The sequence below is a fragment of the Coturnix japonica genome, chromosome 13, assembly GCF_001577835.2.
Source record: "Coturnix japonica isolate 7356 chromosome 13, Coturnix japonica 2.1, whole genome shotgun sequence".
NCBI classification, from domain to species: domain Eukaryota; kingdom Metazoa; phylum Chordata; class Aves; order Galliformes; family Phasianidae; genus Coturnix; species Coturnix japonica.
This window is the reverse complement of record NC_029528.1, coordinates 10180507-10193517: the sequence shown is the minus strand read 5'-3', so window position 1 is coordinate 10193517 and position 13011 is coordinate 10180507. Positions and strand designations below refer to the sequence as shown.

The 13011-nt window shown below is 40.4% G+C and overlaps 1 protein-coding gene across 1 annotated transcript; it reads right to left on the bottom strand.

The window, feature by feature from the left end:
* Positions 1 to 6986: 6986 nt before the first annotated feature.
* LOC107320261 (ovomucoid-like) lies at positions 6987 to 11345 on the bottom strand. Its single transcript, XM_015875964.2, has 4 exons — positions 11221 to 11345; positions 9347 to 9366; positions 8093 to 8220; positions 6987 to 7569 (listed from the first exon to the last, which is right to left on the bottom strand). The coding sequence occupies exons 1-4, from the start codon at positions 11282 to 11284 to the stop codon at positions 7524 to 7526; spliced, it is 258 nt and encodes an 85-aa protein (XP_015731450.1). The 5' UTR covers positions 11285 to 11345; the 3' UTR covers positions 6987 to 7523.
* Positions 11346 to 13011: the final 1666 nt, after the last annotated feature.

Genomic DNA, 13011 nt, shown 5'->3' with positions numbered 1-13011 from the left:
TTTTATTCGTTAGCTGCCATAAAGTGTTGCTCTCCTGTAAGATTTTTTTAATAGGAAAAAGAAATTTACAGTAAAAGAATTATCAGTGGCAGAAATGGATATAGAATAATGTGAATTTAAGCTAAGTTGATAAAGGAAAGAACCGATACTGTTGAGTATAGTACAGTTAATGTGGGAACAGACCCTCTTGGCAAGAAACGTGAGTTTTGGATTTGTCAGCAATAACATCCAAGCATTTAGTCCCCCAAATAGGAGGAAATTGAATGAGCCCTCCTAAGGAGAACCTAAGTAAAAAAGGGAAACTGGATAGAGCAGTTTATATGAGAGAGTTCAGTTCAACTGAAGTGTACGAAAGGTTGGGTGGTTTAAGATAGTAAAACACAAAACACCTTGTTTTTTCTTGGAAGAAACCCAATAACTTGTCACACAGATCAGTAGTACGTGCATCTTTGGAGGTTGTTGGTTGGCTCTATTTCTATCCACAGTTACATTTCAGAAATTCTGAGATTTGAGATATTATACTTAAACAAGAACCAAAAGTAAAACATGTAGGAAACAGAAGTAGTATCTCACAAGTCCCTATTTTAGGAAAGTTTTGTTATCTTATTATTTAATAACCTACAGACTCTCAGTACTTACAGGTCTCCCAAAAGATATTTCTAACCTTCAATTTTCTGGGATGCTTTCTATTCCATATTAATTTTCTAAGACACTTCTCGTCTCAATTTATGTCCGAATTAAGAACTAACCGCATGCAAAGTGGCTAACAAAGACCCATAAACATTTCATAACTAAAAGATTCTAGGGAACAACTATTGAATATCCACATAGTCACAAACAGAAACTACAAGCTGAGAAAATCTTTTAAAGCAATGTACTCACTGTATCTACAGCTCCTAATTAACAACTTATATATCACTTTTCCCAAAGCTGGTCCTTTCTCTGACTACGCAGTTTCTAGACATTTTCTCCACACATCCAAAACTCCAAGATATCCTACTTCCTTTCCAGAAAATTCCCTCTGTGTTTTATAAGAAAGCCTAATGAGTTTCACCTGCATCACTGAGTCAACAGTGTTTTGCTCCTCTCTCCACAGCTGATACCTGCAGAAAGTGAATCCATGGGATTCTGACATTGGGTCCCTCTTATTTGTCAGTAATGCTCTCACCAAGATTTAAATTTTTCCACCCTCATTTCATGCTGTAAATATCGATTTGAAGCAATAAGGTTCATCCATTGGAGAAAGTATCTGTCTGCTGGTATTTGGACCCGTCAGAACTGTAATTACATCTTAATAAATTGGTAGACCTGGGAGATCATATGCTGCCAAGGTGCAATTGTCTTGTCCTCCCCAGTAATAAGTCATGCAGGAGTGACCTCTGCTGCTGCTTTTGACTGTCTAGCTCCCCAGTTAGCTCAGAATAGTCATTTCTCTGCTTTGGTTGCTTGAAAATATGGAATCATTGCTTAGAAATTCACATAAACTGCTGGCTGTTTAATTTCATTAAGGTGGAAAGGCATATTTGGTTTGTGTTGGTTTATAGGGAGCCCTTTGTGGAATGTGTTGTTGTATTGGAAGGTGCGATCTGCTGACAGCCAACAAGTGCAGCTCTGCTCTCCTTTAAAAGGGTGCAGTCTGTTGAAACAACAGACCTAAGAGGATGTGCTGCAGGCAGAATTGCAAAGCAAAAACATCTTCCAGAAATAGCATAAAATCTTAATACAGTATATAAGAAAAAATCAAATAGTAAAGCATCTCTGTGTCTGACTCTTCCCTCATGCCGGCATGGACTAAAGGAATTGCTACAGGTGGTGTTTTGTGATATCAAATATTTACAAAGGAAGCAAAGGAAACCTTGTCTTTCTTTGAGCTTCTGAATTTTTCTCCTACTCAGACAAGAAAGCTACAGTAAGTGTTGGACTTGAAAGGGAGCTATAGTTAAATGTATTTTAGGAGTTGAGTGATGGGGATAAATTCTCATTCAATTTCTGCAGGTTAGGTAGAGATGGACTGGGGCAGAGAGCTAAACTATATATAGAATTCTATCAGCATTGCTTTCCAGTGAGAAAATAAATCTTCTACTTCCTCAGTCACCAATTTATTTTCCTCTTCTAACAATAGTGTAGGACAAGAATTCAGATCCATAACATGTATGGACAAAAACTTTTGTTGTAAAAATCAAACACATTAATAGGAGAAAATACGTCAAATGGATATGAGGTCGTGCACTAAAATGAGAAGCATAACATTAACATATAACATGGTCGATGCACTATCTTGAAGTAACCAGGCTTCACTGTATTTTGGTGGTGGCATTTTGTTTACCGGTTCTCTTTGCAATCACAAGTTAGTCTTATAAAGTGAGATGCTGTGGTCTTAAGATAAAAACAGGTTGAAATGTCTTCTGTGCTTATTGTCTATATTTGAGACACTGAGGGCCTTCTTCCCCCGCCCTGAATATGTAGTATTATTAAAAGATTGAGAAACCCTGAATAATTGTTGTAATTGGAAACGCTCAACAAGCGTGATATAACCTTTGAGCAATTTATTGTAAACAGCCTGAGCAGTATCACGCTATTTTTAGGGCAGGGTGAGAATCCAGCTCTCCAGGCTGACCAGACGCTGATACTACTGTAATGAAGCCTATTGAATTATGTTCCATTATACTTCACCATTCAGTCATCTGGTATTATCTTCTGTTCAGAGATGTGGAATTCTGGTATGAACTAAAGAATGCTTTATGCAATAGCAACTATGGAATACAGCTGGCAGTTTTTCATGTTGCCATTGATGCCTTTAAGAAGGTAATTGATAGTGTAGGAGTCAGGAGGCCTGGATTTTGGTTCTGGCTCAGCTTTATGTCTCTGGTATCTATGACTGAAGTGACTACATTCCCCCTCCACAGTTTGTCTTCCAGGTCAATCTCTGACATATCTGGGGCAGGGCCCATTTCTTATATTGAGCGTGTAGATCAACAGTGCTCCTCATCCTCTGTACTCAGGCATGTCCTACCTGCAGCCCGCAGGCCACGTGTGACCCAGCCCCGCTGGCAGTGCAGCCATGTCCTGCCCCACACCATCATAGTGGTGGCTGTGCCCCATTGAGTGGCCTGGCCTAGCCCTGCAGCACCCACAGGGCAGCGGTGTGCTACAAATCACAGCTGGGCTGGAACCAGGCATGGGATGTAGTGTTGTGCCAGCTCAAGTAGTATCTTGTTATATATAGTGATATACCTACATTTGTAAGCAAATGGTGGCAACTATGCTGAAAAATAATGTTTTGTAGCTGAGAATTTGCTCAGTCATGTAGTGTTATTGTGGTTTTTGTTGTCATTTCCATAGAAATACATAGGAGGAATTACTTTTGGAGTGAACTACAAATACATGTGTTCTATTTTTCTGTTCTATGCCAATATCTCGCTAGTCATGTTTTATTTCCAGCAAACAGGATCTGAGCATGTTTCATCAGCTCACTCAAGCTATGTACGTTTTTTCTTCCCCATATTTCTATGTCATTGCTCCATTGCACAAGCTTGACTGTCCAGATTGTCTGGCTGCTTCAGCATTTATTTTCAGATGTCATTTAAAGCAGTATGCAAATTCTTTGGTCTGGTATGTGGCAAAAGCTGATATGCTTCTCAGTCTTATCTGCAGCTATGGGCCACCACGTGTTGCAGATAAAGGGCACAAACATGTCATGCTGGAGAGTGATGCTCTCAGATGTTATCTGCTACTGTTTCATGTCAGAATTGATCAGAAAATAATTAGAGTTCCAGAAGTCTGTGGTGGATGTATATACTGTGCATTTTAGGCCTTTAACTTGCAGGGTTCTCTGTCACCCCTGTGAATGTGCATTGGCTGAATAGGAAACTTGCTTAAAAACTTGAATATACTAAAGCAGTTGATGTGAATATCCACTTTGGCTGTAACAGGCCAAGCTACAAGACAATCAAAATGCACGGCAGTGCTGGTTTTAGTCCCTTTGCTAGAATAGGCACAACAGTTTTCTGTCAACATCCTCCATTATTCCTTCTCATTCAATACGAAGACAATGAGGTTACTTACCTTTCTCAGCTTGCATATTTTAACACCTAACAACTCCAGTTGATGAGAAATAACCTGTTGGCAGATATTTTTGTTGCCGCTGGTTTATCTTTAGTTTCACAATCTGCCTACACGTACATGCTTCATACACATCTTACTCCAAAAAACAGGCAGGGTTGTCTGACTGGCATCTTTCACCAGTCAATGCACTCAGACCTTAAGTCTCACTGTTCTCATGCCAGAGATCATGGGCACGTGTAGCCCAAACAATGACTTCTTAGAACAGACATACAGTTTATCTCTTTACCAACAGCATATCTAATTAATGCTGTAAGTGCTAATGTGAGCAGTCTGACTAAAGAAGAATGAATGAAAGCATTAATAGAACCTGAATACACTCGTGGCCCAATGGAGGTATGTTTCTAGTCAGCTGTCATAACTGCAATTTCAAGACATGACAACATAACAAAATATTTCACTATTAGGTGGTGTTCCTATCTTTGGCCAGAGGGAAAAATAATAATAAAAACCAAAACCCACTAACATCCATTTACTTCAGTGTTTTCATAATATATGCCACCATTGCAGTGATCTCCAAAGACTGTAGGCAGTCATGCAAATCACTAAAAGGTCCATGTTTCTTTATTCGTATTAGAATTACAAAGATTTCCAGCCTCTTCTGTTTCAGAGAGAAAACAAATAGGTGCAATTTGTACCTAACTCTTGCTCCTGAATATGATGTTCTCAACCTCTTTTCTCCCTGCGCACCACACATGAAGTCACAAAGCAGAAACACACACTGCGAGGTGCCATGAAGAGAGTGACCACACTCCTCATTCTGGGAGCTTTCTGTTCCTCACATAAGCCACTTATGTGATCCAGCATTCATAGCAGTAGTTCATCCTTTGACACATGAAGCTGCTAATTAATGTTGACTGTACTTTCAAAGAGAAGGGGACTGTGGTCTGCTCTGAAACCCTTCATCCATCTTCATTAGTCTGAATGTTTAAGTTTCCAGTTTTATCCTGGCACTTGGCTCAGACTGTTGATCTAAACTGATAACCTCAATAGGACATCAAAATGAGTATCTTCTGCTTATGCGTCACTTAGAAAATAACACGTCGATTTTCTCCCTTCTGAAAGATGAGAGTTAAAGCCAAGGTCATAGATAGCCCGATATCAATCTTAATGACGTTTGAATTATATAGAGAGATGAGAAGGTTTTTCATGTACCATGAGTCCCTTAGAAAGGAGTCTGAAGCCTCCCATAGAGGGAAAGAAACTCCACTCTTGTTCTGTGATTTCAGGGGACACAGCAGTGAATGGGAATAGCATATACTAATGCTGACCAGGATTCCCGTGTGTTCGGTAGTAGTGTTACCAGGATAGGTAATGCTTTAGGGAAATGGAGAATCAGAATGAGGAAGAACTTTGTTAAGTTTGTTCATTTTTTAGGAGTATTTGACATGAAAATGCAGACTATTTAAATGACATAAATGCAGACTATGCAGACTATAAGTCACTGTTAATGTTTTGTTTTCTGAGTTCAGTGGGTACTAAGAGTCTCCTCCTAAAGGTCTATTGAGTATCTGAAAGGTAGCAGATGTATAAGAAAAAGAGTAGATCTTTGGGACTCCGTGGGATTCAGACCCCCTACATACCACATGCTGTTTTGTGTGATGTTTTCATCTCTACAATTGAGAACCAGAATCAGTATAAAAAGGAGTACTGAATTTCAAATCCATTTTGACCCCTGCTGGTTACTTAGCTATAATAAGCACAATCGGCATCAAATACCATAAGATTTGTATCCAAAGTACTGAGTTTTATAGAGAATTAGTTTAAAAATGGTTCAACCAGTTCATATTATAAACCAGACTAAATACTAGAATTGTATATACATGTAGCAGCAAATTAAATGGAACCTCTCTCATGCGGAGAATGGCAAGTCTGCGTATCGGCTAGTTTCATAGCATATCTGTGCCAAGAAACCCCTTTCACCTTCCAGAACAAGGTGCCTTTATGCAGCTTCCTGTCTGGCAGTGACCCTGAGCCTTCCAGTACGTGCCTGAGAAGTGTTGGGAAGAATTGTGATCCAAGCCAGAGTCATGGTAGGGCCAAGCTAGTTATTTCAAAGTGAAGATGATGGAGTCTCAGTACTCACAGCTGAGACCTGGCATGGCTTAATTCTATGGTAAAGAAGTAACCTGTGAAAGACCATGTCTTTGGTCATTTTCAACATCACATAATTTCAAGTATCCTCTTTTCCTGCATGAGGATGATGTTCTCAGCTCTGCCAGGACAAGTGGCAGATACAGAACAGACCAACAAATCCTCTCAGTCCTTTTGTTATGGAGCGCTGTCTGCCTGGTATTACAGCACCATTCAGCCAGCAGTGGGATGGCTCAGCTTTCTGATATCTCACCTTCAAAGGCAAGGACAGAAGTTTCCTTTCTTATTTTATGTTCCTCTAAAGTGTGAGTCTTACTTGTGCCTACATTCCAGTTCCAAAGTTTTCTTCAGATGTAATCCCAGTAAATTCATTCATTAGTAAGCTTTAATTGTGGAAATTGCATTCCTTTGGCTGACTAACTATTTAAGTGTGAAAGATGTAACAGCAGAACACGGGTCTGTGAGCAGCCAGTTTATCAGAAATTAAAAGAATCATTCATAAATCACATTACTGGATTCAACAGACACAGCTACAAGGCTTATACAGCCCTACACCGATGTGGATTTGTTTCATTTGAGGCCTGATCACAGGATAAATTTCAATAACACGGGGCCATCTAGTGTGTCTTGCTAATATTACAACATTTGGCTTGAGCACACGGCCTCTGGCTCCTGCTCTGGACCTATTTACTATAATCTGGGAAGTGTCTCATTTGTGAATAGCTGATATAACAAATGTATTCTCTAGAGAGGTCACCACAGACAAAAAGAAAAGAGCCTACATTTGTTTTAATAAACATGAAACCTGAGAAGTTACACAATGTACGTGAATCAGAATTGTACAAAGTCAAAAGAAGAATGAGAACTAAAAACTGAGCTACAAAACTGGAGGAGTCGGAGGACTTCATAGGAAAGCTGAAGCTTTTGAAAGGAAGTATCTGAAAAGAGCAAGTGGGAGCAAGCTCCAGCAAGGAAAACTGAGCAATGCCTGCAAGTGGCAATGTATGGATTTGAGCTTTCACTATGGAGACAAATACATAATGCAGTGCTCATGTGAAAACCAATATGCCACAAAAAGAGCAATGTTTATGGGTATCCTGAGGGAGATTTGCAGGGATGACAGAAGTGTCAGTCCCTGCGCTCCAGAGCAGTGAGAAGCAGCAGACATGAGAGCACAGCTGAAAGGTGTACGTGGAGCTTTGTTCACTGTTATTAGTACAGGCAAGATGAATGAAATTAAATTAGGAGATCGTGATAAGGCAGTGTAAAGCTGTTCTTGGCATTCTTCTCTGTCATGCAGGATTAATTCAGCATACGCCTGCTTGCTTCATATGCAAGGCTCCTCTGCTCCTCCTGCAAAGGAAGGACAGCGCAGACAGTAAACTTTCCATTGTGGACTAAAATCTCTATGAAGTTCTCAGCCAACAGTTTGCTAACTGAAAAGACACTATGAACATTTGCAGCAGATATATAACAGACCTGTAAAGCTTTTTCTTTTAAAAATGCTGTATTTATACATAGGAAGTAAGAAAGCTCTGATATTTCTCATATTTCCAATATGAAAATATTTCCAGTATTGGAAATTTCACATTTAAGTTCTGCTATCACTCAATTTGCTGCCTTGTTAGCACAGTGCTGCTCATTGGTCTCTTCTCTTGCCTGTTCCAGTTTCTGCTATAGCAGGAAGCTGCTCCCACAAATACCAAAGAGACCTCTTTGGATCAACTAGGCCTAGTGGAGGGAGAAACAGTTACTCTATAGAGGTTAAGCAAAGAAACAGAGGAGTAGAGACTCTGGATAAAATGAAGTGAAAATACCAGATAGCTCATCTCGGATTTGAGCTAATTCAGTAGTTGATACTCAGTATGTTACTTACAGGACTGCCTTGCAGAAAGAACATTTGTTGTTATATGTTTTCCCATCCGAGCCACAAAAAGGTTGGTAGAGCTTTTCACAGTAAATAGGTCTTCCTCTCTCTAACCTCCTGTATTCACTGCAGTCTACCTGCAAATACAATATCATTTTTGTTGGAATAAGTCTTTCTCACATTCATCATTCTCACACAGAAATAATGGATAGACAACACTTTTGGGCAAGACTATCAGCTGCTGTAGAGCAGTAGTCAGTGCAGCTCCACTTGTGCTCTCTTGTTGTAGCCCCATTTTTTAACCTTCATCCCATCTTTTAGTGAAGGAATATTACTCCAACCAGGTCCTGGAGCTTATTGCAGGTTGAATGACTATTTTTGTGACAGTTGTTGTCCAGGAGCTGCATGTGAGTGGGGAGCAATGAGCCTTGTACGGTCAGCTCCTTCAGCAGCTTGTGCTGTGGCTGCAGCGATGACTGGCAAATTGAGAGGGCTCCCCTGGCAAAACGGTCATTAACCAATTACTCCTTGAGGTATTCTGGGCTCAAACCCATTGCCCCATAAGTGAAGCGTGTGGGACACTGGTTAACCCAGTCTTTACCTTTGGCTGGTCATTTCTGTCTCCTCCAACACATGTCAAACACTGCGTTCCCAGTTGCAGGAGGAGGTCAGAGACCTAATGGACTGCAATTTACTGCCACATAACCCAACAAAGGCAGTGGAAGGGAAGGGAATCCATATTTGGTCAAACACTAACCTGGGAGAGGTGAGGGTCAGCTAACAAAACAAGCTAGAAATATAATGGATTTGCCTCATATATACATAACAGTTGATAAAATGGAAAAGAAAATGGAACAGGTTCCACCTGGAAAGGAGTGTGTGCCTTAGCCTGGGTTCCAGCATCAGAGGCTGTGTGTGCTGGTAGGAATGTGTGAATTTCCATACACCACTGCTGTTCACATCAGTCCCCATTGAACTCTTTTCTCACCTGATGGAGTTTTACTTTTTAGTGCCTCGTTTATCTCAGAGGGTGACCCCAGGACGGACAATCCAGTGCAGTCAGGGATAAATTAATATATTAAATACGTGATTTAGGATCTGAAAGTCACCAACTGTATGGAAACCACATAGCTCAGACTTGAGGATTTCTTTTTGACTTTGGCAGCAATTGGTTAATGTGGTTTTTCTGACCTCATTGGTCTCTGCGCACTGTCGTTACAAGCTATGTATTTTCATTCAGAAATAAAGAAGAAAATGACTCACCTCATCCTCTTTGGCAGCATCTGCAACATAAACAGAATCACAAAAGATGAAGTAAAAGAACACAGTGAATATTCACTTTGCAGCTGGGCTGCCCTCATTAGCACCAGCCCTTCCAGCAACACCACCTCCCTTGCTTTCTTGGAAGTAAATAGTTACGTAGTTTATCAGTGTTGAATAAGTTACCTGTGTCAGAACTAATCCAACAAGTGGGTCTCATTGCCTCATTTACCTTAGAAATCAGCATCAGCAGCTTGAACAGCCTTTGCTATTTGGGGATTGGAATCTATTTTCCTCCTTTTCATCAGAGAAGGATTAAAGACCCAGGAGTTAATATAACATTAAATGGCTCATGTTCCCTGGATGAACTGGTTGGGCATGACTGGGTTTTAATTCCTAGGTCTTCCAAAAAGCTCATTTGTGGTGCTAAGCAAGTCACATGTTCCTTAGATTCTTTTTTTCCCCCTGTTTATAATGAGGATAATAACTTTATTAAAATATAATCTAGATTATGATGATAATGAAATTAGGATCGTGGTACCAACTTAAAAATGTGTTTTCCCTTGCCCTGGGTTCTAAACTATTTTGCAGAAGGACTATTTCCTATTCCATATACACATCGCACCCAATATAATACAGCCCTGATTTCAGGTGGGGCTTCAAAAAGCTCCTTCAAAACAGCTGCTCAATGTTAATTACACCTCCCAGAAAGTAATCAAGTAACACTGGCATGTCTCCACTGCAGTGACGCATTCGTTACTTTCTTTAGGAATGTATTTTGTTCTTCTCCTGTCCTGTGACTGTCATTCAGTGGCTTCAAAAGGAGAAAAGTCATCAGGCTGAGGCTTTTTGTACAGAAAGGAGCAGGAAAATAATGCAGTATGTTAAAAAGAGCAATACAGGCACTAGCACTTGCTTTTCTAATTAAACACAGCTATTCTGGACCTTTAAAGACAGGCATCTTTCCATTAAAACTCACTTCCATCAAACTGCCTACGTCTTCTGATTAAACAAAGTCATCCAATGTAAAGAAAACTGGCATAAGTTGCACTGCACATCCAAAAGATCTGGCTCATAAAGCATTGAACCATAAAGTTTTGAAGTAGATAAGATGAACTGGAATGTCTAAGGAAGGGATTTGCTGGAGTTCTCATGGGAGAAATATTTGTTGCTGTAGTGAATGAAACTGCCTGAAGGCATATTTCTCATTAAAAAAAAAAATGTTCTTTAACATTAATAATACCATTGGACTCCTGTACTAATAGCAAAGAAGTTTTGCATTCCTTTCACTTATTCTAAGTGTACTTAATTTTCTGTCTTATTTTCTTTTTAATATATTTCAAGTTTGTGTTCCAAAAAAACTAAACTACCAAGTGAAGGCTCAGGAAATTCCTCCGAGCTCTGAATTTTATAATAGAGTAACTTGTGCCTCAAAGCTATCTCCAGCAGGGCAAACTAACCTCATAAAGAGGCTGCTCACAGCATATTCTGTGGCTGGTACGTAATCACCTATCTCCTGCTTGCTCAGTTTGGCAGGAGAAGGATCTCATTAGCTCCAAGCAACCCACTCAGATTGAAGAAGAAAATGAGTAGGTTAAAACCTGTTTGAGTTCAGAGGCTTTACAGATCACTTCTTGGTTACAGTGCAGAATGCAGCTCTGATTCATGCTGCTGTCAAGGAATAGGTTTCATCTACACAAGTTGGCAATTGCAAAGCTGCTGAAATGTTGCTTGTAAATGGTGCATGAGTGTAAAATTCCACTTGCCTTCTGCCACACGAGCCCAGCAACCACCACTCTCTATCCTAACAGATAAGGAATTTTCAGTAATAAGGCATTTTAACTATAGCATGTTAACCAATAAAAAAGGTTACTCACTTGCTAAGCAAAGAACCGCCAGGGCAAGAAGCACAAAAACGCCTGTTATCTTCATGGCAGACATGGGTTCTCAACAGTCAGCCTGTGCTCTAAGTATCCCAGTACACGTAAATACCTGCTTGTGCATCTGTGAGTGCATATATATATACACACACACCAGGAGCAGAAACCTTGATGATGAAATCCTCCTAACAGAAGGTAATTAGAAGAAGGTGTTGCCCATGGGTAGTGGCAGTAAGAATGTCTTCTGTACAGCATGAAGGTCATAAGTACAGGGCAAGGATGAGAGTCACATCATGGATTGTGTTGATAAAGGAGATGTATTGTATTTTGGCTAATCCCCTTGCCTAATTAACTGTTCCATCTACATTAGCAAGTTTGAAGAGTGACTCAGTAAGGTGGTTACTTACTGCTGATCTGTTATTGCCATATTGACCCTTATAGCTGAATGTAGTTCCCACGGCAAAAAAAAAGTAATATAGTAATTTCTACTGGGTGTGTTCCAAAAGACCAACATGAGAGTAGCTGCAATGTTTGTTTCCTATTCTCCTGAAGTTTTGTTGCTATCTGTGGGTAAATCTGATGCTGGTTAGCATGGCCATGTGCTGAGTCCTTCCAAACAGTCTTCTGCTGATTGGAGAGAGCATGTTTTGTGTGGGTATGCACACAAATCACCATCACACACAGCCCAGACAATCCCCACATCTGCCTTCGGAGTTCCACCGGTCTGGAGAAGCAGGAAAAAAGGGAGCAAAGATACTGCAGTATGTAGCTTTGCAAAGAGAAGTGATGAGTTCACAGAGCCAGCATCCAGCTGAGCTGCTGCCTGGTTTGCTGCCATGGGCTGTGCAGAAGGTCCCTCTCCCTTCTTGTCCTTTCCTTTGTTGACCGTTCCAGCTCAGTGGCAGTCAATGGCAGTCATGTGCAGCGTTCTTTAAACAATTCAGCATACCAGTGACTTAATCAACTTCTGTAATACAGAGAAGGGGTAGCATCACAATGGAGATCTCAGATTTGAATATTCATTTTCATTAAGTTCAAAGAAATGTGAAGTTTTGAGCCCATATTTCTGTTTAAACCCATCCTCGCACAATTGTTACAATTCACGGTATTTCAGTGATGATCTCCCTTCCATTGCAAGATATCCTGGGGCTTTTGCACTGCCATATACTCTACTTTCAGCAAGACAGAGGAGCAAAATGTTCTTACAGAAGAGGTTGCAGAGGTCAGCTTCTCCTCTGGCCCCACTAACTCATGCTTTGTAAGAGGGATACTGATGATCTTGTCTTTGAAGAAAGTAGGTGATGAATAAAATAAAGGATGCCATCAGATTCCATTTTCACATGAAGATAAGAGGACAGCTGACGATTTGGTCTGAGTTGGAGGCCTGTGTATGTTTTTTAATGCCTTTATGTCTCTGATATAATTTGTTCTTAATTTGGAAATCCAGGTGTTTTCCTATGGAGTTCAGTCCACAAAAGGCAAGCTCTGGTTTATATGGCTTGGATTCAGCCACTTCAGGCTGTCAGTGGAATTCTGGCTATGGGAAGCCCAAAAGCCTGACTTGGAACATGAAGAAATCTATGGGAAGTACTCAGTACTTGTTTGTTGATTAATGCTGACTGTTACCTCCAGGCAAAAGAGCAAAACCCAGAACAAACCAGAAGATGCTCCTGGTCCAAATAGTTTTTTAGCCAACAAGACTTTGAGGGTGACTTGAAACTACAAAACTGCAGCTTGACAGAACATGCAGCTTCCTTGACACTGGTATGAGGAAACATCCCGCTTCGG